At 40.3% G+C, this 25,643-nt stretch overlaps 2 protein-coding genes and 1 long non-coding RNA gene across 3 annotated transcripts; 2 read left to right on the top strand and 1 right to left on the bottom strand.

Moving 5' to 3' along the window:
• Positions 1–2,079: 2,079 nt before the first annotated feature.
• LOC121184236 lies at positions 2,080–3,727 on the bottom strand. Its single transcript, XR_005894281.1, has 2 exons — positions 3,367–3,727; positions 2,080–2,958 (listed from the first exon to the last, which is right to left on the bottom strand). It is a non-coding gene; the product is annotated as an uncharacterized LOC121184236 (long non-coding RNA).
• Positions 3,728–5,410: 1,683 nt separating this feature from the next.
• Positions 5,411–8,099, top strand: LOC121184233 (zinc finger protein with KRAB and SCAN domains 8-like). Its single transcript, XM_041041783.1, has 2 exons — positions 5,411–5,634; positions 6,565–8,099. The coding sequence occupies exons 1-2, from the start codon at positions 5,463–5,465 to the stop codon at positions 7,407–7,409; spliced, it is 1,017 nt and encodes a 338-aa protein (XP_040897717.1). The 5' UTR covers positions 5,411–5,462; the 3' UTR covers positions 7,410–8,099.
• A 312-nt stretch (positions 8,100–8,411) lies between these two features.
• LOC121184231 (zinc finger protein 37-like) lies at positions 8,412–12,668 on the top strand. The gene is made up of 2 exons (XM_041041781.1): positions 8,412–8,672; positions 9,120–12,668. The coding sequence occupies exons 1-2, from the start codon at positions 8,501–8,503 to the stop codon at positions 10,967–10,969; spliced, it is 2,022 nt and encodes a 673-aa protein (XP_040897715.1). The 5' UTR covers positions 8,412–8,500; the 3' UTR covers positions 10,970–12,668.
• Positions 12,669–25,643: the final 12,975 nt, after the last annotated feature.

Consider the following 25,643-nt stretch of genomic DNA (forward strand, 5'->3'; position numbering starts at 1 on the left):
GGCTGTAGAAGGCGACACCCTGACCAGAGGCCAGGGTGTCTCATTGTATGGCTGTAGAAGGCGACACCCTGACCAGAGGCCAGGGTGTCTCATTGTATGGCTGTAGAAGGCGACACCCTGACCAGAGGCCAGGGTGTCTCATTGTATGGCTGTAGAAGGCGACACCCTGACCAGAGGCCAGGGTGTCTGAATTACGGCAAGGGATTATGGAAAAACCATATCCTTCAGTGCCGACATTTACGATGAGCACCTGAAGGCTCTTGACCCTTTGGTCAGGGTGTTGCCTTCTACAGCTATACAATGAGACACCCTGGCCTGGCCTTGTTGTGAAACACTGAAAGGGTGCTGGTACATTCATGAGATGTGCTCTAGAAATACAGACTGATGTCATTTTCACATGGCACTGGTACAAATACAGATTATATCATGGTATGTTTTGGGCTTCGTGGTAAAGAGGTTTACGTGTACGTGGGTAAAGAGGGTGTGTTTGAAGAACAGGGCAGTGGGTGAGCTTGTGTAACTGTTTATGAGTTTTCATTAAGAAATAACAGTTTTTCTATGAGGCTGGTGTGTGTGTGTGTGTTTATATGTAATGAATCTATATGTCTTATCTATATCTAATGTTATTTAGGATTATATATCTATATACCTTTCTATATAACTCTTTATATCAATCTAATTTATATATTATATATCTATTGCTCTATATACACTGATTCTCCAGAAATACACTATCAACACTGCTAACTCTCAAAACACCTAACAAACGCAACAAACCGACCTACTCTACAAATGAACGCCACAATACAGAGCTATTCTATCTCTGAACACACTCAATCCCGCCACCTGATTCACATGACAAACCGAACCAATCTGGTGATCCGTGTGGCGTTTGAAGCACTCACCTGCTTCGAACGTCACTCAAGTGCTTCAAACGTCAGTGACCAAACCACACCTCAGTACAGTGGTTCAATACAACTGCCTCAATGAGCTACCGCGCATGTGTCGGAGCCTCGAGTGTTAGAGGACCATCACTAGGGACGAAAGCTGTACAAGTAAAAGTACACACACACACAAATACACACTCACATTCGCCAAGATGCACAATTTTACAACTGTTTTGCAAAGATCAGTCCCACAGTTATATTTTAACTTAACCAGCCTCGTCTGTCCTCTGGAGGCAGCCACAAAAACACAAAGCAGCATGTTCTTACAACAGCCAAACATGTGATAGTATCACATGCTACCATGTGATAGTATCACATCATGCTGCTTATTATTGTGGTTAATATTATTTACATTATTATTATAATTGTTATTACATGTAGGCCTACCTGTTTTCTTTTGTTGTGGCTTAAAGAAGTGTTTGCTTATTTGCCAAGTGTGCTTGGGTTTTGAAAGTAACGAGCTACGTGCCTTACTAATTGAATGTTGGAGTGTGCGTTGCCGCTCGACGACGACGAAGGTGATGATGATCAGTGTTTGCAGAACATTGTTGGCAGACTCTTCACTTCCTGCAGCCGGGCAGGTCCTGAATGCAGGCGGAGAGGTTTCTAATTTAGAAAGAGATGGAAGAGAGTAGATAAAAGTTAGAGGAAGAGGAGAAGTGAGGCAGGTGGGGCTTCAGGAAATGTAATTGGAAAACAAGAATGAATAGCTTTCTCTATTTTACAAATGAACGCTTAAGCTTCAACAAAGAGCTAGTGTTTGGTACATTTTGTTTATTTATCCAAAATGACCACAAGTTCCACAGACCTGTGCCTTTGTTCTGTAGTGAAGCCCTGTTGCCCAGCAGATGACACTGTCCTCCAGTACCTTCATGCTTATTGACAATCAGTAAACAGTAACTGCTATCTTTGAACTGAGCTGTTAATTAATACCCAACTGTCCCAACAGTATTGTGAATGACTGGGAATGCTAAAGAAGTCAGAACTTAACAGTGATTCTCTGATGCATAACTGGCAGAATGATGAAAAATGTGTGGATAAGATCTGTTACAGAAGATTCTGTTTTTTTAATCAATATTATTATTATTATTATTATTTTGCTTGACAATGTATTGAAAGTTTTTTTTTTGTGTGTAAATATGCCTTGTGTTCTATGGTGAGCAGCACAATCTTAAAAGATTACCTTCTCATTATCATCTCTTTTTCACAGACCTCTTTTACCTGTCGTTACTCTTGATGTGGGGAAACTGACAGAGCACGCTCTGTGTCACATCCACACTGGCTTTCTTTACATGCAGCAACGTTTTTGTGCTTATTCCAGTTGGAATTCCAGTAGAATCAGATGAAGCAGAAGTCGAGGGAAAGTGGGCAGGGAAATAAATTGCAACTCCTGCAATGAGGCGTATGATCTGAAGGAGGCTTCATCCCTTTAAAGTTACATGGAAACACCACTAAGATGGCTTTTTTCAGTGTATTTACAGTTGCAATGTACTGTTTCAGGAAAGGGAAACAGGACTTTCACGGCTGTATGATGTTGCAGCTGCTGGTTTTATTTGGAGTGGAATGTTCAAAATATAAATCTCATCACAGACTGACAGATTTGTTGCACCAATACACAAAAAACTAATGTAATCATGACGGTAAAGAACTTTTTTTTTTTTTTTTTGCTGTAGCATGACTGTGTTTGACTAAAGGCAGTATCCTGCATGTAAACACAGCCAGTGTCGCCTGTGAGCTGCCTAGATGAACCACAGTCTTTGGTTGCATTATGGATGACGTGCCTTGCTCGAGGGCGCCATCACTGAGACTGATAAAGCAGACAGGTGCTGCTCTTTCACTCTTCCGCATCCAGTTTTTGTCAGCCGGTCCAGACGTCTGACCAGACGTGCTTCCGCTTCTATGAACCTCTCGTTGACTGCGTTGCCAATCCACATCGACCAGGACACATTCAATGGTTTATTTTAAATGCATCTTGCACACAAGGTCAGGAGCACGTTGGCTGGCAGTCCACCTGGAAGTGGAGAGAGTTAGAGCCCCCAGTAAATGACAGCTTCAAATATTTGGAATAGATTTCAGAAATATTATAACACTCTCTCTTCTCTCTCCTCAAATGCTACCTCAACAGCCTGGCTTTACTAGACAGGAAGAGAGGGACAGATTATTACAATTTATTAAGTGATAAATAGAAAAGCTAAAAAACCAAATTCAAAATAAAAATATTTGGAACTACCTGGAAAAACTGTGCAACTATCTAAACCATCAAAACAGTTAGTATCTTTAGAGTACATTTTTATTTTTTGATAATAATCAGAAAAATCTCATATTAACTGCAGTGATACTGTAGAAAAAACTCGCACGGAACAAAAACAATTTAAGGCAACTGCTGCGACAGGGAATAAGAACGTTATTCATTGCTCACCATTCTCATGTAATTTTACACGATTCACGTAGGTCACCTGTTTTGGCTTCAAAACGGCGAATTTCGCTGAAAGGTGAGCGATTTTCATGCCTGTCCATCACCTAAAAGTCCCGGTATTATCCTAACATTACTACCTGCTTACCTGCTGTGCCTGTGCTACACTTCCCTGGTCACTCTGTCCCTCGGGTTCCCTGTCAGCAGTCTCTGGCTGCTCCTCTCCCTGTTCACCTTCAACCTGGGCTGCAGAGGACGTGGAGGCTACAGCGGCCCCTCCAGAGAATATGTCTGTTATTTTAGCACATTTTGCAGCGTCTATAGCGAGATTTTTTTTATCTTTAAGCCCGCAACTTCTCCGCACATCCTTTCCTCCGCTTCACGCTCAACACTATGAAACTGGCGGGGATCAGTGCAGAGAAAGGTGTGGGGCCGCTTTCGAAAGCTGCTATATCCTGATTGGTTGTCTGTCTGTTGACTGTCGGCCCACCGGGGAAAATGCCCGCATATAGAAAAGGCACCCTGACTGAGGGTGGTGATTAGGTTGAAAGAGTGTGGGAGTCGTCGCCAGGCCAGAGGCCAGGGTGTCTCATTGTACACGGCTGTAGAAGGCGGCACCCTGACCAGAGGCCAGGGTGTCTCATTGTACACGGCTGGGTTTTTATGTATGCACGTATGTATGTATGTTGGTCTGGTGATTTGGTGATTCCTTCTCATTTAAATACCACGTTGTACCAAGTAGTTCAGATTCCTTCACTTGTCAGCACAAGAAATAATTTCTCATGCTTTGTTTTTAGGTCGAATAAAATGACACAAAAATTAAGAGAAACCTGGACAGGCCCCTCAGCCCGTCGCCTCAGGTGCGGCTGAGTTATTTTCAGACTGACACACTCACATTTGCCAAGATGCACAATTTTACAACTGTTTTGCAAAGATCAGTCCCACAGCTATATTTTAACTTAACCAGCCTCGTCTGTCCTCTGGAGGCAGCCACAAAAACACAAAGCAGCATGTTCTTACAACAGCCAAACATGTGATAGTATGTGATGATAGTATGTTTTTAAAAAAAAACACACACAAACAGCATCTGCCCCTAGGACTGTCGGCCCACCGGGAAAATGCCCAGTATACCCGATTACCAGTCCAGGCCTGTCCATATGCGTGCAAAGAATGTGGCAGAGATTTCACACGTAGCAGGTTGTTGAAACTCCACATGAGAATCCACACAGGTAAGAAACCTTTACTTGCAAAGCAGAGATTTCAGACTTAACAGTTATATGAAAACCCACATTAGAACACAGGTGAATGGCTGCACCTTTGCAAGACCTGTGGGAAAAGATTCCATCATGCCTGCACTGATGAGACGTACAGGGCCCCATAAAGGCAAGTAACCTTGAATTTCTAAAACAATGGCAAAATGGCAACTGATCAAAAAACACTTTTGCAAAAGCTACAGCACATCTCTGTAATTGTAAAATGCTTTTTCATGAAGACGAGATCACAGTGACTTAGTGTAAAATTTCCTTTCATATGCCTTTATTACTCATAAATCTCTTTGCAACAGTATTTCTTTGGAACAGTCATAATCTTCCAGATCTGTAAAAAAAATGTTCAGCCTCAATCACAAGAAGCCAGATTTTGCATTTGAGAGTGACATCTCTGTTTGTTGTATTACCATGAAAGCAGTAATTAAATGTGAACTTGCCTGCACATTTTTTTATTTTATTTTTTTGGTTTAAATTTTTATTTATTTATTTTTACAGTAGAGACCTTTTTTTTTTCTCATTTTACAGTATGAACGTATTGTGTTCTTTAAAACCTGATCAGTATGGAGGTGGTACACGTCTACACTTATCATAAGCAAAAAAATTAGGCCCAGGAGATTGCAGAACTGTCCCTGGAGTAACATTAAGGCATAGCAGAAATTTTAGTTTGAACAAAACTGAGATTTTAAAATAGCATGGTCAAGTGGGGCTTGGTTTACGCTTTTAATCTGAAAATTCCACCGGAAATGGCTCATGTTTTTACTCCGGAATAAAAACACGCCGGCGAGAGAGAGAGAGGGGTCGTGTAACTCGAGTTACTTATTTTTCACAGTGGAAATGTTTGCAGTGGTGAATGTGAGAGAATTAATCAGAGAGCGACTAACTGCAGCCGCCGAAGAAATATTAGGAGTCTTTGAGCAGACGATATCGGTGTACGAGGAGGAGATCAACCGCCAGCGCACACTGCTGGATCTCGTCCTGAAGCCTGACTTAAAGCTGCACAGGACAGGTGTGTACCACCACAGTGTTCACTGCAAATCAGCTGATTTATACTGTTTACATCACTCTCATATCAACAGTCAGTCCGATGAGGATTAAAAGAGATTAATTTCACATTAAAACATGACATACCACCAGAATTAAGTTTGCTGTGAATTTGACAGTTCAGGGACAGGTCTTGTGTCGAAATCTGTTACCTTCCCGCTATAAAAAAAACCTTTTCTGCAGCTGCGACCCCACCCCAGCGTGGACGGGGCTTGGGGGTAATGGCTTAGGTTATGATCTGATGAAGCCGGGATAACCATAACTGATTAGTTCGTAGGATTTTTCCAGCCCGGTTTGGATGAAACGCCTCTCATTTCTGTAAGCTTTCGCAATGCGGAAGTGGGCGCAACCGCTTAGGGGTGGGGTACGTTTGGAGTCAGGTCAAGCATCTTTGAAGAGAACTGGTTGGGTCAACATTTGGCTTGCCAGGCTGTGGAAAGTCCTCCCCACAACCTCACCAAAATTCACCGATCAAAGAAAGAATGGTGTGCAAAAAGAATGAACAACACCATTCAAACAGTGTTTCACCATCTCCATCACACGGGTGTGTCTGGTAAGCTCTTCGGGCCTGGTACAGAGGTGCAATGATCAGTCCATCAAATAAATAAATACAGAAATAAATAAAATAATCTGTATTTTGACAATCTATTATTATTCGTGCCAGTTATTTTTCAGACAAAAATGCCTTCTCAAATGAAATGATTTCCTTTGTCTTACATGAAGAGGCAATAGCTTTTAGGTTTTGAGTGTTGTTTGGTTTTGACTAGGCTAAACAATTAATGGTGAAAATAACCAGCAGATGAATCAGTAATGAAAAAAGTTGTTAGTTGCAGATCTATTTTGGATGTACAAATGTTCTTATACTAAGAAGTGCTTCCGTTGTCATTTCCTTCAGAGCTACCACGGCAATATGTCTCTAAGGAGGAGGAGGTGGTTCTTGCTGACCAGCAGCTCTGTAACCTGGAGAGGGACTCCAGCCTGGACCAAGAGACTCCACAGATTAAAGAGGAGCAAGGCGACTGTGCCAACACCAGTCAGGAAGGAGAGCAGCTTGTACTGAAGCAGGAGGATGATTTCCTAAATTCAGACAGAAGTGACAGACGTGATCAAAGTCAAGACTGGACTCTGGTTTACAGTGATGATCAGAGTCAAAGTGCAGCAGAGGAGGAGCCTCCAGACAACGTTTCAGGTAAAAGGGTAAGATCTGAATCTGACAGAAGAGGCTCCGGAGTATCTGAACCAAACAGTGAAGATCAGCTCCTTTTTGAAAAGGGCGACCGTGGAAAGGCAGCAAAACCAAAGAGGAAACTAAGGGGGACCTCAACATCAACTAGAAACATTAAGGCAAAAAGAAAGAAGACACAGAATGACAGAGGCCACAAAAAACAAAGTGGGAAAAACTCAAAATCAACTAGTAATTCTCAGCCTAAACCAACACAATTAAAAAGTCACATGAGGACTCGCACTGCTGAGAAGCCTTTTAGTTGCACAGTTTGTGGAAAGAGATTCGGCTTCAAGCGTTACCTCAAACAGCACATGATAACCCACTCAGGTGAGAAGCCGTACTCCTGCAACACGTGTTGGAAGGGTTTCCGTCGTTTAGAACATTTGCAAATTCACATGAGAAGTCACACAGGTGAAAGGCCTTACAGCTGTGTTTACTGTGAGAGGGCGTTTTCTGTCAGCTCGACCCTGACGAAACATATCCGGTTGCATACAGGTGAGAAGCCTTATAACTGAGGTGTTCATATGAAAGCAAGACCAAGAGGGGCTTACAAGTGCAGCCTCGAAGGAGAAGAGTTCGCAAGCTATTTAACCCTGAAGAAACAAATGAATGTATACCAAGAGACGTGTTTCTCACTGTTTGACTTTTTTTTTTAACCAGGAATCTTTGTTCTTGTTCCTGCACGAACGAAAAAACAAACTGTGTTCCTATGTTCAAATCTGAATTAAAGAAGGTATAATAAAAGCCACAAAGGAGTCTGTTTCCAAAAATAAAGGCAGAATGAAGAAGAAAGCAAGACAATGGAAAGAGAAATGTTAAAAAAAAAGAACATACAGAACAAACAAGCCAAGGTGGTAGCAAGGAGAAGAAAGTGCTGTGAAAGTAATGGAAATTATGGTGATTCAACTCGGAGCATAAATCGAAAACCGCTAAAATACAAAGATGAAATGTGTTTTATCATGCTAAAACGTTTAAGTATAGAGGGACAGAAGTGATTGCTACTATATAAAAGAAGAATCTCAGTAAACTGGAAGAAGCTTTAATTATTCCTATAACGAAAGATGCTTGGAAACCTGCAAACTACAGACCAATTTTCTTGACATCACGCATCAGTGAAGTGAAAGGCTCTTGGAAAAAAGATGTATGGTGTCTACCTACTAAAGTGGATTTAGAAAAAGAATGTGTCTGACAGATGAAATAAAGAAAGCTCAAGTAAATAAAGAGACAATGGCCACAGTGTTTTTGATGCTTAGAAAGCTTCTCGCACACACTTAACGGAAGTTGCAGGTTCAGTGAGTTATGAACTTTCTAAATGGAAAAAAACTTTTAAGATTAGAACAGGAAAATCAAAACACCTCACTCAATAACAACTTCACCATAAAATATTATGGTGGTGATATCCTCGCTGATGTATACAGGGCGGGCAAAATAATAGAAACAGTTGTGTACCGGACACTCCACACCAGTAGGTGGCGGTATGAGCTTGTGTACTTAGGCAAACACTTGTGAGTCAGAATGACCAGAACTAAGAAAACAAGTTTAGTTAGTTGGACGAGTTTGAGTTTAAAGTTTTAGCTTAAGAAAGTGTCTCGGTTTGAACTCAACAATGTCTTCGGTCCAGAGTATGCGACAGTTTGTCTGTGATCGCCTTACTGTGGCCGCTCAAGAAATACTGGGCGTCTTTGAGAGGAAAGTCGAAGATTACGAGACAGAAATCGCTCGTCAGCGCAGACTGTTGGAAGCCGTGTTGACGCCCGAGATAAAGTTACACCGGACAGGTTGGTGAAAATCAAAATGCTCCTCTCTAATGAGGCCTGTTCTCATTACACGGTAAACCAGATGCCAGTATTACCAGCAGTATTCATTAAAGAATCAACCCAGCACAGTGAGAGCGAGATCATGTGACCCAAATAACTGTCTTCAACGAGGATTCAGATGTTATGTCTGTGGTATGACGTGGGACAGTCACATAGATGAGGCATTAGGCATACAGATTTTTTTTTTTTTTACCGTAGCTCAGTAGTATACCAGATTAATTATTTTATTTGAACTAAATATTATAAACCTAAAAAGTCAGCAGGCATGAAAACATGGTAGTGGAGCTGCAGTGTTTCTTATTAGAATTGCTCATTATGGACACATTATTCACAACAGTTACATATGAGCTGATACTGTGTATGTACATACAGTTCATCACTGTCCCATTCCTTTGTCCTTCCCCATAGAGCTCTCAGAGACATCCGTCTATAAGGTTCTCCAGAATCAGCAGCAGCCGCAGCCGTTCCAACCAGATCCTCCACAGGCTAAAGAGGAGCTTGAAGAAACATGCATCAGTCAGGAGCAACAGCAGCTTGCACAGCCACAGGAGACTGACGACTCAAAGCTGACTCCCGTTGGTGAGATGTGTGTCAGCAGTGATCGCCTTCAGCCTCTGGACACTGACCAACCTCAGACTGCAGCAAATAGAGATCCTCAATCCAGCACCTCAAACAGCGATACGTTACCTGGATCTGACAGAGAGAGTTCTTCAGGATCAGCACCAGCTTCAGCTGCAAGTACTAGACACGTGCAATATAATGATGAGAACATAGCATTAACCAGTAGTACTGAGCTAACAGCCAACCAGAAACAAAACGGTGAGAGCACAACAGCAAGTTGTAATCCAACAACGAATAAAAAATGTAAAAAAAACACCAAATCAACTAGACGCACACAGCTAACAAAACCCGATGACGGGGACACAACCTCAAACAAAAATACTGAGATGACACCAAATAAGAAAAGCAACGATGAGAACACGGCATCAACTGGAAGTACTGACCCAACCCCAAATAAGAAAGCTGATGATGAAGGCATCGCCGCAAGCAGAAGTAATGCAACACAAACTAAAGCCCCGACAGAAGAACACAACAAGACACGAAAGGAACCCAGTGAAAGGAAAGCCACATTAAGAAGGAAATGCAACAATGAGACACCATCAAACAGGCGCACAAAGCCAACACCAAATAAGAATTGTAGTAGAAAGAAGACATCAGTTAATAGTACCGAGCCAACCCCTGGTAAGAATCGCAATGGCAGGAAAGCATCTACTGAAAGTGTTGAGTCAACACCAAATAAGAAACACAGTGATCGAAACACAGTGTCTACAAGAAATAAGGAACCAACACCACGTCAGAGACAGAAGAGGGGAAGCACAACATCAAAAGGTAGTACTGACATTACACCAAAAAAGAGATTTAAGGAAGCAGCATCAACCACGAGTACAGAGCTAACACAAAGTGAGAAATGTAGCAATGAAAGCACAACATCAAATGGAAGCTTTAACGCAACACAAGACAGGAGAGATGGGAACACGTCAATAGGCAGCACTGGAGATGATGAAAACCCTTACAAGTGTGACAGGTGTGGCAAAGTGATGTCTAATTTCAAAAACTACAAATTTCATATGAAATCCCACACTGTTGAAAAGACTTACAAATGTGACACTTGCGGGAAATTGTTCAGAGAACGTTGGGATTTGAATAAACACGTAATAATTCACTCTGTTGATAAGCCTTTCAAGTGCAACGTTTGCGGAAACGGATTCAACCGGCGTTATAATCTGGACCTGCACCTTAGGGTTCACACCGGTGAAAGGCCGTACAAATGCAACAGCTGTGAGAAACGCTTCAGCTCATGTGATAATATGAAGAAGCACATGAGAATTCACACAGGTGAGAAGCCTTACACATGCAGCAACTGCGGGAAGGAGTTTGCAGATTCTTCAGCTTTCAGAAATCATCTGCGAGTTCACACGGGCGAGAAGCCTTTTAAGTGTTCCTACTGCAAGAGGAAATTTGCCACAGGGACGACTTTGAAGAGGCACACCGTAACACACACAGGGGAAAAGCCGTATAAGTGCAGTGTGTGTGAGAAGATGTTTGGGCACAAATCAGACCTGAGAAGACACATAAGGGCACATACCGGGGAGAAGCCTTACAAATGTAGCACTTGTGGAGAACAGTTCTCCACCTGGTCAAAACTCAACAAACACAAGAAGGTCCACGCAAATGATGCACAAAGCTCCTCTGCTTAAAAACGCATGCTTTTGACATGACGTCCTTATGACAGAAGTAAATGAATTGCACTAAAATAAAGCTGCCGCTGTAATTTTAAGTTTTTATTTTGTTTTTAAAGAGGTACTCCGTTGATTTAGCATTGCACTCCTGCAGTTTAACAACTGACAATAAGAAAGGTATGCAGAAGAACCGGAGGTAATGTCTTTTTATTATTCTGTTTTTTACCCACACAATGTGAACGAAACACACACACAAGCATGCACATGCACTAGAGACGCTGTGGCAGGGGGCTTCCCTAGAAGGATCCGGGGGAGCTGGGATAGATTGGTGCCTTGCTCAGGAGCACCACGGTCATGGTCGCAGAGGCGGGGAGGGGCCTGTCTCCTTCACCACCACCCATATGCATGTATCCATTGTGCTTGGTCGAGGAATGGAACCAGTGACCCTCCGATCTCCAGGTCCAAAGTTGCACGCTTAACTTGCTGTGCCACGACCGCCCCCCAAAAAAATTTACATGATTTTACATTTCTTTTAACTTGGGCAGATCCCTATTTACCTATGTACCATTAAAGGGTATTCACTGGACTTTAATTTAAAAACTGGAAAATGGTAATGTTTTAAAACTTTTGACAAGTAGTGTAATTAAAATGTCTTGTTCTAAGTGCAGAGATGGTGGCACCACAGCAGTGTCTCTGCTGTGACAGTCTGAGGCTCCTCTGCAACTATTTTGTATTGTCAGTGGTTATTTGTGTGAAATTTTAAACAGTGTTTTTTTATTCATGTATTTGCAGATATTTTTAGACAGGTCTGTATAGCATTAAAACCAGTCTTGATTTTTGCTCTGACGTTAGCCTAATGCAAGTTTGACAGTTTCACAAAAATATGTCTGATATAGACACTTAAATAATAAATAGAAAGTGATGAAATTACAACCCTTGTGGAAATTGATCTCTTGATTCTGAAACACATCCATGTTTGGACCGAGAGTCAGTTGCTGTTTGGGGTATAACTGCATTTTATAAAACTCTTTAATAAAGTCGTCCCTCATGTAAGGCTACACAGTCACTTGTTAAATTACTTCCCTTTTAAAAATAACTCCTGCTGCTCATTTTTGTCATGTCTTACAGAGACACCTTCTTGCAGCACTGAATCAATTCTAATCCCATTCTGCTATCTAGTGGGCATTTGTGTAATTGCACCATTAAAGTTTTGTATTTTTGAAGGCTACATGTGCAAATTTTACACATACATTTACATATATATTTTTTTTTAATTTTTGATTTCTGGTGCATGGTAGGGGTCCATCAAATCAAAAAGTCAGCCTTCTGATGCTGCTGCTTTGAATGTGTAACATAAACACCCACTGGTAGGTCAAACCATATTAGAGATTGCCATAGGTAAAATGGTAATTCTTGTGATTGAAACTTACCATGTTAGGGGGCTCATTAATACCAGTATGACATGTTTTTATTGTGTGCCTCCTGCACTGATGTGTCAGTTTATTAATATCAGTTCAGCTCCAACTGTGGATTTGCACGCTCTTTGTTCCCAATTCCCTCTGTATAAACACACACTCATGCTTTATCTGTCTTTTCATCTTCTCTGTTATATATACAGTCATGATCAAAGACTTAGTCACTGCAAAATATGATTTCACTGCAGAGGTTGGAGTCAGATATCAAAACAAACTGTATAAGCTTGTATATAGTTGTAGTCTCATGCGGATATGCAAAATGATAACAAACTGATCATAGATTAAAATGAATTATGAAGTAAATTGCTGAAACAGTCTCTTATCTGTCTATCAGACCACCTACCAGCCACTTTGTCCTGTATATTTATCAGTCTGTGTTGCAGTTAGCAATCAGTGGGTCATAGCGCCAGAGCTGCTGTGGCTCCAGCATCATTTTGGGCCATTAGCAGCTCACAGGTGGGTTCATAAATCACCAAGATTGTGTTTGCACAGCTGGTTGCAACCACTTCACTCTCCTAATCCCAACCTCCCTCTGCCAGCATATCAGTTTCAAACAGGCAGATATTTGTAATCATCTTGGGTGACTTGTATTACATCGCAAAGTTTAATTATGTGATTGATGGAGTAAGTGTGAGTATGCCTTTGGGAGGCAACTGAAAAACATAAAGAAAGTCTCAAACGACAGTACATTAATGCATTTTTTCCCCTTCCCATTTATCCACCAAAAAAAGACCTTAATGATTATATTCATCCTCTGTGCTGGTCGCAGAGATGTTCGCAAAAGGCCTCCAGCATCTTGAAGGACAATTCCCACTTCCCTGTGGACTGTTTGACCCTGGCCTTGTACGAGATACCACAGTTAAAGTCCAACACCACCAGAGGGAGCAGCAGTTGTGTATCCCCCAGGCTGTCAGACTACTGAACACATCACAGACACACAGTCGTTTTACATAATTTTTATTGCTACAGTGCACATATGTGTATGTATATTGTTTTCTCTTTTTACATAACCTCATACATTTTATTTAAATTCTAGCTCTGATCTTCTAAGAAACTCAGGTTTTTGATGCACACTTCACACGTTCCACATTTTTGTCTTGGTATTTTATTTTATTTTATTTCATTTAGCTTCATCTTATTTCCATGGCCTAAGTGAGAAAATAAAGTTTTGGTGGTGAACATTTAAAATGTGCTGAACACACATCAGCTGATGTGATCACTCCGCTCGCACGTGACAACCTCTCTTCACCGCAACTCATATCCAACACACCCTCCCACCCTTGCATGGCGGCTTGTTTAAATCACCGAGGCCCTTGGATGCCATGTCGCGCTGCAGTCGAACTGCACATTTGCAGAGTTTGTCGTGATGGAAATAAGTCGCAGCAAATAACATTTAATTGGCAGGTTAACGAACCTGGTCCGGTCGAATATGGAAGGATGGAAGGATAAAGCCGAAATAATGGAGTACTGAGACTCACCAGCGCAAGCTGTGGACCACCACCACCTGTTGAGACTTCTCCAAGGTAAACAGCTGCTGCTTGTGTTTTAATATGCAAATTGTGAGTCCTGGCTTTTATTTATTTTTTTGGGCTTGATATGACAATGTTTGTGACGCTATTTTGCTGGTCTGGGCTTGCTTGTGGTCTGCTCCTTGGCTGACTGTATGTACGTTTTTTTTATGTGCTTTCATTGAAAGTCGGCTTGAATTAATTTCTTGCGGCTGAACTTTTGTTGTTTGTCGAGTGAATTATGATGCTGCCATGCTGGTGAATCCACATGAGTTGTTAACAGAATAGATAAATGAGTTTGGTGTGGTTTTGTGGCATATTCCGTCTGCTGCCTGCATAGTGTTTCACAAACTCGTGTCACTAACATTTGGTGATATTGTATTAGTTTTTATGGATGTCTGGCTGTTATGTAAATGCATGCAAAGGCTTATAACTGAGTGAAATTTAATTTAATTTGAAATTTTATTTGTCACATGCTGGATGGGCAGTCATTTTCACGTTTTCCATGTGCCTTTTATTTGTCATCTTGCTTTGCTATGCGTTAACATTCAGTTCTATGGTTAAGCTGCACTTACCTGTATATATCCATGTACTGAGGGCCCTCTGCTGATTACATGTTACCAGATATTAAATTGGAGGATATTTCTTGCTACAAGCCATGATTTTAAATGTACATGTTGACAATGTTTTGCTGAAAACTTGATATCTCTTGCTGCACATCCACCCTCGTAATATGAATGTTTTGCTTTGCTGCTGCTGCTGCTGCACTGCTCATCTTCGCACACTGATGCAATACACTATATAGCAATAATATGATGGTTCCTTGGTATAGAGATAGATGCACCATAGTAGCGAGAGTAACAGGCTCAGACTCATTTGTTTTTTGTTTGTTTGTTTTTTTAAATTGCCAGTAAGACAGTTTTGGGAGATGTGAAGTCTGCTATTAATTACATAACATTTTGTAGAAAAAAATAATTGTTTGATTTTTACGAGAGAATTTTTGGAGCCAGCATTTAGCAGTCTTTAGTGGTTTTGCATATTGGCTTTTGCTCTGTGTTGGAAGTGTCCGTGGCATTTGCCAAATTGGTAGATTTCAGGCGGTCTTTTTTTCCTCATATTTATTCTTTATTTTCTCCTTTCATGTTTTTTGTGGCTGTGATTGGTAGTGTCTAAGAAGAACAGATCCTACAGGGACATGAAATGTGTGTTTATTTGGGGAGTAATGTAACGTAATGATACCAACTTTTACCTGTCAATTATCAGTGCTTTGCTGATTCTGGAAGGGCAATACAGTGTTAGAAAGATGCAAACTTTTTACCACTGTGGATTCATCATTCAGTGACATTAAAGATGTAACCCGTTGGAGTCTGGTAGTCCCTAAGAAACAGCTTCCACAGTGATGGCTGAAAAGCAAGGTCCATGTCACCAGAAACCAGAATCACCCATAAGTGTAGTTAGACACTCTTAAGCTGTCTCTGTTTAAAGGATGGAGGGAAATAGGGAAGTGTTGTCTCTACAAACCAGCAGTGATGAGAATGATCACAGTGTGTGAGAAGTTTTAACCAAACCAAAAACTATTATTGAGCCGATTAAGAACGAAGGACTTGTTCAAACATCAGTTTGTCTTTTCATACTAAAATTGATTTGTACTTTTTGATCTTTTGGATTTTACATACATTTTTTTTTCATCACAGAAAACTTGACCCCTTGGTTTCATCAACAACGTCAGTCTCTGCATCTTCTTTCCTACTGAGCTCAGCAAGTTGCAGCAGCCTGTCAGTGCCAGTGTTGTCTGGCTGGCATTTTGCTTTTCAGCAGATCAGTTTTTTCCAGTTTACACTGTGGAAATTGGATTGGACAATGGTCAGAACAGGAAGCAGAGTTTTTCTCTCATGCTGGTGCCAGCCGAGCTCCTTAAACTAAACACCACAATCCTAAACTCAAGACATTATCTGGCTTTACCTTCAGTCGTCTCTGTCAGTCAGCATCACTGCCATTCTTTCTCTCATTCACACACAAATGTAGGCAAACACACACACTCACTGCAGGGTTTAAATTTCATCAATGGGAAGTTCCCCTTTTATATCATACTTTCCAACAAGGCTAGTGGGTCAAAAATGGACACATAAAAAGATAAAAAGGATTCTGTATATTTAACCAAATTACATAAAAGCTTAAATGGATTTGTGATGAAACCCCAAGCTTCAAAACCATGTCTGCAAAATCCATCATGGTTTTCACAAGCTTTCCCTGGCGATTAGCATTGGCTGGAGCGTTGGCGTGCACTGCAAATCAAAACCATATTCATTCTGGCCAGACACATTTGTGTGCTCGCAGAAAGTGTCTCAGTTGCTAACCCCGTGATTTATAAACGTTTATCTCACCACAGTGGCCGAATCAAAGGCCTGGGAATAGGGAACAAATTAACAGAAAGGTATTTAGCTTTTCTAAGGGACCTAATTTTGAAAGCCGCAGTATTCATAAAACCACGGTGCATAATTATGTTTTTATAGCTGTATAAACTACAATGTTACCTTGTAATTTCATGGTTGCAAACATAGCAATTTTGAGACCCCAGTTTTGCTTTGGCTTTGTTTGTTTGCATTTTTGTGTTAGAAGTTATGCATGTTTTTGAAAACTGAGCTCTAATTTTCACAGGATGCGGGATTTTTTTTATAAACGTTACATTTGTGACAAAAAAATCTCATGAATCTGGAGCAACAGGTGTGCAGCTAATGTTGGCAGGAGGTTTGACGACTCGTATAAGCCTAAAACTGTTGGTTGTATAGTAATCTGTAGTGGTGCTGTTCACAGACTGCACTAAATCAAAAGATTTCTCTCTAACAAGCATCATTTTTGCATGTCCTGTTGTTTTTAGGGAGAAATAGAAATATAATTATATAATTATATATAAAACAGGCAACAGTACAATGGCTCTACATGCCTCTTATGGCTGAACAGTTGTGTATTTTTCATATTGTTGAACAGAATAGAGTTAAGATCAGGAATTATCACGTACCGTATTTAATGATATATGGGTTAGTAGTCATGGTAATTTCTGCATGGGACATTTTACTGTTGAAAAATTAAATTGGTAGCGCCGTCTGGTGGACAAACTATGTAATGGCCTTATCGATTTATTGGTCTACAAGGTGATGCCCTCAAATTTGTTGTATGGTTCAACTAACAGCCAAAAACTCAATCAATACTCTACTTACAATTATATAAATAATAGGAAATTATTAAATCCTCACTTATTCATTTGATCAATTATCGAAATGTCAAAAGTTTTAGAGTTTTTGACCTTTAATGTAGACCTGAAATGTTCTAAAGAAAGTTTTAATATTTCCAACCTTATGTTCCAATTCAGCTTCTGCTACAGATGATTGACAAACACTTTGCAGCAACAGGATGACTCATGCAGTGTGGCAGTTGTTTTCAACAGATGCAGATACATTTTCTCAAATATGGTTGTATATTACCGAAAATGTGAAGGACAAAAACAGCGTGGGCTTCTTCCGTCTCTGCTGTTAAAACTGAACTTTAACTGCTGTATTTCTTGTATTTCTTACCTTACACAAACATCAAAGTGTGTCTGCGTCTATATTGCTTTGCTTTTAGCGACGATGATTATTTATGGGTTGTGTTAGTGGATGTATGGATGGAAAATTCTCATAGAAGTTTGAGCTCAGTCTATTTCTCTGCTTCATAAACTTCCACTGCTTTTACATGACAGCTATTAAAAGAAATACCACTGCCAAGGCAATATTTCTCTAACAATATTCCCATGAACTCAGTATATTCATTTAAGAGCTCTGAAAATAAAAAAAATGTAATGAAAGAAGAGAGACGGGAGTTTAATGAAAACTTTTATGTGAAAATCAGAGAGGGAACTGCTTGTTTCAAGGTGACATAAGGTAATAGTTAAAAAGTTGACTTTGTAAGAAGGAAGCAACTGCTGTTCTTATCACAGTAGGGCAGTTCTTCCACCATCAGGGAGCCAAGAATGTGCAGATACATTAGAGTTGTGTAATGGTGGCATTGTTTCTTTGGGCTTAGGCTTCACCAGTTCCCCCTTGGCCATGTAAGACAGGTGCTCTAGTTTCAACCTGGCAGCCTGAGCTGTAACATAAATAATGGCCTTTAAGTGCAGCTCAATTGCGGCAATAATTTATACCAAATGCAGTGAGAATATGGGGATTTTGCAGAAATAATGATGGAGCTCTGAAGGGCCTTAAAACCTGGGTAGGCGGTGTAACTGCAGAGAAGCATAATCATCCAGCTGTAGACAGTATACAACTATCTGTGCGATTAATTAGACATTTGAACATATTTGTGGGTGTGAGGTACAGAAACAGATTGTGCTCTCCTGTCAGACAGGAAAAGTTTGAGATGAGCAACACATTTGATGCCATTATATCATCTCTGCATGAGTGCAAGTCTTTACATGATTTCATGTAGTATGTGCACATGATAGAGCACACACTCTTTTCATACCTGTGAAGTGAATATCTTTCTATCTGGGTTTTGGGTTACTGCTCAGACAAAGGAAAACATTTGAAATGTTGCTGTGGACTTTGGGAATGTGTGGTGGGCATTTAAAAAAAAAATTTATAGACCACACTGTTCAATGAAAAAATAATTGACTCATCATATTAGGTATCTTTTACCGACCCAGATTTTGACTACTATTGAAACTACTACAACAAGTGACATCTAAAAGTTCAGCCAACAGCCCAGTATGTAAATAAAAATATAAGTCATTTCATCCAGCCGTCTCAAGGTCTTGAACATTTGTGCCAAGAATGAAGAATGAGTACCTGCCCATGGTCAGCAGGGGGCGTTATTTGACTGGATGATTGGACTGTGACTGCCTCACCCTGATCTTAAATTTCAAGTTTCCCTCTACCACAGGGTAGGGGAGGTGGTCATGGAATAAGTTTGTCAACAGGATCAGTATTGAAATCAAGATTCAAATTCAATTCAGGTTTTATATTCACACCACACCTGCTTTGGGAAAAATGAAAGAAATCTAATTTTTGTAGTTCTACTTATGTGTGTATAAACTACCCAAACAAGGCTTCAGAGTCATTGTATAACACATCACTGGGCTGTCACCAGCGGAAAGTGTTAAAGCAGCTGTGGGAAAGCAGAGGTGAGCTGGAGAGGTCGTAAATCTTCCTCAGCTCACAATAGTGTTGGCTCACTGACCAAGTGACATGACTTCAAAGAGAACCCCTGTCTTCAAATGAACTTGTTGCCTTCACTAACACAGGTTTAGCTTGGCCAGCTGTTTCAACTGTGTGTGTGTCTCTGTGTGTGTGTCTGCGGGTTTTGTCTTGAGATTGACATCAGTGGGCCACCAACCAGGAGCAATGACTGACACCTTTTGGATGAGGCTGTATGTACCCAGTGTTGTCACACAAATTAGTCCATTTTCTACATTTCATGTATAGTTAACATTACTTGCGATCATTTTCCACAGCGTATTAACATGTTAGATTTTTTTTCTGAGTTTTCATACTTTTCAGAAAGCTTCATTTTCCATTTAAGTTGATATGAAAATTAGCTTAATTGAGAGGTAATCATCACTGTTAACATCATGTGTATGTTTGTTGTTCTAAAAGATACTTAAAATATTACAGGGTACTTTGGCAAAAGGTCACCGGCAATGTGAAGTATATGTGATTTGCAGTAAATGAATTCAACAGGCAAAATACTGCGAGAATCTTACAGTTCTCAGACTGAAACTAAGTTAAGAATCTCGTTACAGAACAGAATAGTAAAATCTATAAAATGTATAATAAAATGTAGGGATGGGAGCATATTTTTGTGCCATTTTGTCTCCAAGTGAGTCACACCCATTGGAAAAACACAAAATAATATCTTAAAAAGGCTGCAGCATGAGCTCTGACATCTCATGAAAATCTATGATTGGCTGCTGGAAAGAAAAGTTTTACTTGTAAAGCAGAAAGGAACTTTGGTGTAATTTGAGAATCGAATTTTTCACCTTTTGAAATGTGCATTTTCTCAAGATAGTTTGTGGGAAAATATTTCTCAAAAGATTATGGGCACCTTTGGAAAATGATACAGAAGCTGAATACAATGGATCCCTTTGGTTTTAAACACTGGCACAAGAACTTGAGAAATGTATTTTTTTCTTTTCAAAATTCATAATATTTCAATTTTTGGAACAGGGCTATGTTCTGCATTCTTTTGAGAAACTGTCTGCAGTTAACAGAAAAAGCCCAAACACTCTAATGGGGTGTCAGTATTCCTCTAAGGGGACATATCACTTTAACAAATGTACAGTCTGACTTCCACATATTGTGAAAGCAGTCCAGGCTGATCATGTGCTGGAGGACCTGCAGGGTGTCTGAGCATTCCAGTAACAGCAATATTCTTCCAATATCTTCCTGGTATTACTCTTTTTTTTTTTTTTTTTTTTTTTTTCAAATAGGATCTGTCTTTGTGCTAACTTTGATCTGTAGACTTCCCATCAGTCTTTCACCCGCCCACTCTCTTCTCACCCCTCTCCTCCTTTCTCGTTCCTTTCCTCCTCTCTCTCTCTCTCTCTCTCTCTCTCTCTCTCTTCCCATCTCTCGTGTTGGTTGTCTTTCCGTGTCAGAGACTAAGCAAACAGAGTCGTGTGTGAGCGGCCTCATAACACCACGTTCCTGAGAGACTGGGAGCTCTCAGACGAGCGCAGCTGTGTCTTCATTTGTCGGTCATGTTCAGCATTCCCAAGATATCTCCAGGAGGCTCCTGGGCTTTTTTTGTGTTCTGGTTTGACCTTGTGCCCTGTGAAAGGCTGTGTGGAAGGGAAGCAAAGTGGGACACATTTTCAGGTACAGTTATGAGGTAGACAGACACATGAGACACGTCACTCAAGAAGAATGCCGGGAGTTATTTACTAAGTAGGGCTGGGCAATTAGGTTGAAATCAATCGTATTTTTCTGTCAACATACCTGATCAGGTTTGGCCATCAAATACAAGAACTCCTGTAACTCATTTGGTTTGTTTTTAATCCATATTTGCTTTAAGTAGATAACAGAATTTTGGGCATCATCATGTAATCATATCATCACACTATGATTCTGCTAAAAGTTGATAAATGAAAATATTCAATTTAGGGCTACAAGAAGCGTTTATTTTCATCATATTTTCTTTATTAACTGAGTAATCATTTGGTCGACCAGTCGTTTCAACTGTAATTGAATTATCACTCAAGCCCAAACAACATGAGGTCAAGAGAGAGAAGATAAGGACATGTGGTTGCAACAGTTAGAAGCCTACAAAGAAAGGAAAAAAGAAAGAGGAGGAAGACAAAGTGATAGAGGAGGGAGCAGATGGTGTGAGTGTGAAAAAGAGCGTGTAAATAGATGGGAGTGAAGAAGGAGAGAGAAAGAGGGGAGACCTGTCCATGCCGGTCTCATGACTTACACAGATATCAGCGGGAGGCCAGCATGTGTTTTCTTCAGCTTGGCCAAAGGAGGTTTGCACTCCCCCTGCTCCTTCCTCCTCCCCCCTCAGTCCCCTTGACCCCGCTTCCCCTTCACCTTGCAGGCGTGAATCATCAGACACGCACACATCTCTATCTGCATTCCTCCCCCTACTCACTCCTTTGTTCTCTCCTCCCTTCTATCTCTCTATCTTCTTCCTTTAATTTTTCAGTCTCTCCTTCAGTGGTTCAGAATCAGGGTCTCTCTCTCTCTCTCACTTTCTGTCTTTATCACTCTCTCTCATCTGTTTCTTGGTGCATCTGGTGAACATGAGCTGTGGAAAGACAACAGACAAGTAATGGGAGTAGTGTGTGGGCGAGTGTGTGTGTGTGTGTGTGTTTATTGTGTGTGGGAGGCTGTGTACATCTGCATGTGTGTGCGTATGCACAGATGACAAAGGCAACTGCATGTCTTCGTCAGCTAAATCCCATCTGAAAGTATTTGCACATGAGATTTTTGTTCTGTGCCGACACTGAACCAACACCCACAAAACCACTGACACTTGAGTCACTAAGATGTCCAACAACAACAACTGCTGAAAATCAGTATGCACTAATATATCTTAATGTCATGAACAAGCCGGCAAAGAGGCCTGGTCGTTGGGTCCCTCTGTCCTGCAACACAGGTTTGATGATCACAGATTTGATCCCCTCAGCAGCAAGTTTTTTTTTCCCTACTGTTCTTTGAACATTTCATTATGTAGATAATCTCATATTAAGATGGTCATCAGGCTGTTGGTACAGACTATGATCTTTTATTGCCACTAAAAACTGTAGTCTGTCTGCCTTCTGAGCCACAAAAAATTGATTAGACATTTTGGAGTTTTAGCTGTTTTAGTCACAAGCTACTTGTAAATGTTGAGAAGTAAAGCTAAGATTCAATAAGCGGTTCAAAAGGATTTGGATTTGATGGATTTTTGAAATCTTACCTATAGTAAAGTCAGTGTTGTTTTACCTATGTTTTGATTGTTTGTGTTGTTAAATATATTTTGTTATGTGGTGTACAGACACACAAATACGCATACAGACATAAAGCATGCACTAATGTTAGAGTTGTATTTAATGTTATCATGTATTTTTGTATAATATAAATAATGCAAATTTGATCAAAAAACAATTATATTTAGCTTTCCTAGTTCAGTGTGTAAGTTTGGGGATTCCTTGTGCATGTGAAACCTTAAGCACCATCATACCCATACCACATTATCAAGATGCAGCAGCAGATTATCTGACAAGCTGTTACAAGTACAAACAGCTGAGACCCTTGTCAAATCAGTGAATTTTATGTTCAGTATAATAACATGACAGCAAATTAGATCAGCTCGAAACTTACCTTTTTACTTAAACTTTTCTTAAACTCTTCACACTGTGACTTTTGAGCTGAAGCATATGACGTGTCAGGTTGCATAAGACAGTGTTCAACCTCTGTACTTTGCATATTAACCTTCCATGGCCATGTGCTGCTAATGAATAGTGGGTTTGTGGTTCAGACCAGGCAGATGCCAAGTTGTGGATGTGCAGAGCATGCCAGTGACCGTCGGTTACACAGTCTAGGTACGCTGCAAGTAATATGACGACCTATTGGTCTAATTCGCTAAAAAGTAACATCTGTCAAACTAAAACCTAGTCTGAAGTGTAAACAGATGAAGGTTGTATTGGTTTCTGTTGGAGGCAGTCTGGTGGTTTGTACTTTTAGCACACCTACAAAACAGCACAAGCCACCGACCACATCTCGTCCATCTCTGGCCTCAGTTTTCCTGAGGTTTCCCCTTGAAGTACCTTTGCTAGCACCTTGCAAGCCGCAAAACACTAACTGACTTGGGGGAAGTGACAAATTGAGGGGTTTTGGCAGTCTGCTGGCGGTAACACATGCCTGTTTACATGGGTGGATCCCACAGAACCACAGACATGTCTCTGACAGCCAATAAGAAAAGAGGAGAAGAGTAAATGAAGGGAGAGCTACAGGAATAATGGAGAGAGAAAATGAAAGAAGGAAAGAGGAAACTGAAACACTTTTACTGCCAAGATATTAATGCACAGGAATTGTAGGCAGGTCAATCGCAGAAGCACACTCTTAGATGTACATATGCATTTACCACGTATTGTATGGTGTCCTAGGAACTTGTGAACTGTACACATTCATCCTGATTCTCATTTTTAGCCATGCTTGTGGCTCAAGGGATGGCAGTGTCTGCTTGTTGGTCGACTGAAATATCTGGACAGCTATTGAATGAATTACCCTAACGTTTGACAAAGAAATGCATGGTTCTCAGTTGATAAATCCTGCTGACTTTGGTGATCCCCTGAATTTTCCTCCAGGGCTACTGTGAGGTTGACGTCTGTGGTTTTGAATGATATGTGCCAACAACCATTTGATGGATTGTTATCAAACTTGGTTGAGACAGTCATGCACCCCTCAGGATACAGTATAGCAACTTGCACAATACCCATATTTTCCATCTAGCACCATCATCTGGTCAAAAATGTAATTTGTTCAGTATTTTGGTTTATGATTAAATGCCTACAAAGCTATTCCCATTCCCATCAACCTCAGCTGGAATTTGTGTTCAGTGTTAATGTAGAAGTTAGCATGCTAACATGCAAAACTAAGCTGCTGCATGTGGTAATCAAATGCAACTATTCCTCTTCCTTCAGGCTTTACCTTTTTATGGTTTTTACACCAGACCTCTGCAAACCAATAAATTACTGAAAGCCTTTGTCTTTAGTCTCTGTGTTGGGCTGCCTGTGGAGCGGGGCTCAGGTTTCCAGGCCAAGACAAAACTTTAAGACGCTCTGACAGAAATGTCTGAGAGAGCAGAAACCCTATCCTGCACATGTCATTGTAGTTCAGAAATATTATATGATTTAGAGGGTAGAGAGCAAAGGGCTTTGGAAACACAGAACTCAGTGGCAGGGCACACAAAGGATGTCTGTTCTTTGACAATGGAAACCTTGTTGGCATTTTCTTAATGCCTTGGAGAAAAATAAAGAATAAACAACAGTTTGCTGTCCCCTGTCTCTGATGTGACTGTATCACAGTCAGCTCTTCCAAAATGGAAACAGGGTGGACTTAAATTCCACTGAGGCAAATCTCAGTTTGAAGCGTTATTGAATTTATTTGATCGATAACTGTACGGCTTCATTGTGAAATTCAGGGGTAAACTCAGCAGAAGTCACCACAAGTGTGGACTGAAGCTGGACTGCAGCTATAAAAGACAACAGAGTGGTTGAAGGTCAGATCTGTTTATGTGACATCTAAATGTAATTTTCAGAAGGTCACTGCTCTGTCTCCACTCCTCCATCCCCTTTCTTTCAGAAGCAGAAATCCCTTTGCTCTACAGTAAGGCATTCGGGTTAGCCAGAAGGATAATAGACCCTTTGTATCTCCTCAAACTTAAAATTTATAAGCGAGATGATACACCGTACAGTTTATTGATTCATTGTTGATTATTTTCTTGGTTAATCAATCAATTGTTTAGCCAATAAAATGTCAGAAAAAAGTAACAAAAAATATACATCACAATTTCCCAAAGTCTGAGGTAACATCTTCAGATGTGTTGCTTTGTCAGACCAACAGGTCAAAACCCAAAGATATTCAGTTTATCATCATATAAGACTAACAAAACCAAAAATACTCCCATGGGAGGCTGTACCAGGGAATTTTTGGCATTTTGTCTTAAAAAATGACCAGACATAAAATAGTTGCTGATTTATTTTGTGTTGATGAGCTAATCATAGCAGCTCCAGCCAGATCTAAGTCCTAAGAATTTAAAGTTATAAAGTTATATTAACTTGTTTCATGTTGTCTCATGTTTTAATTTTATACGTAAGACTTTGCTTGTCTTACATGCCTTTTCTTTGTTTATTTATTTATTTTTTTTGCTCACACGCTGCCATATGAACTTTATGAGGTGATAACGTGTCAGTGTTGTTCTTACAGCTTGTTGCACTGCCCCCATGTGGCCAAAAAACGAGCTAAGGCAGGGTTTAATTTCGAAAACAGTATTAATCTGGCATCATTTAGATTATTGGAACATGGGCAAATAGGAGCGTTTCTCATCTTCTCCTGTTTGCTCATATTTCATTTTTTCCAACTTAAAAAAAAAAGTTTTTATCAATTTCTTATTCAAATATACTAAATCAAAAACACAGTTGCTGTTGAATTTGTTTAGCTAACACAGCGCAGACAAATTAATTATGGGGTAAAT

This window comes from Toxotes jaculatrix, chromosome 7 (assembly GCF_017976425.1).
Source record: "Toxotes jaculatrix isolate fToxJac2 chromosome 7, fToxJac2.pri, whole genome shotgun sequence".
Taxonomy (NCBI): domain Eukaryota; kingdom Metazoa; phylum Chordata; class Actinopteri; family Toxotidae; genus Toxotes; species Toxotes jaculatrix.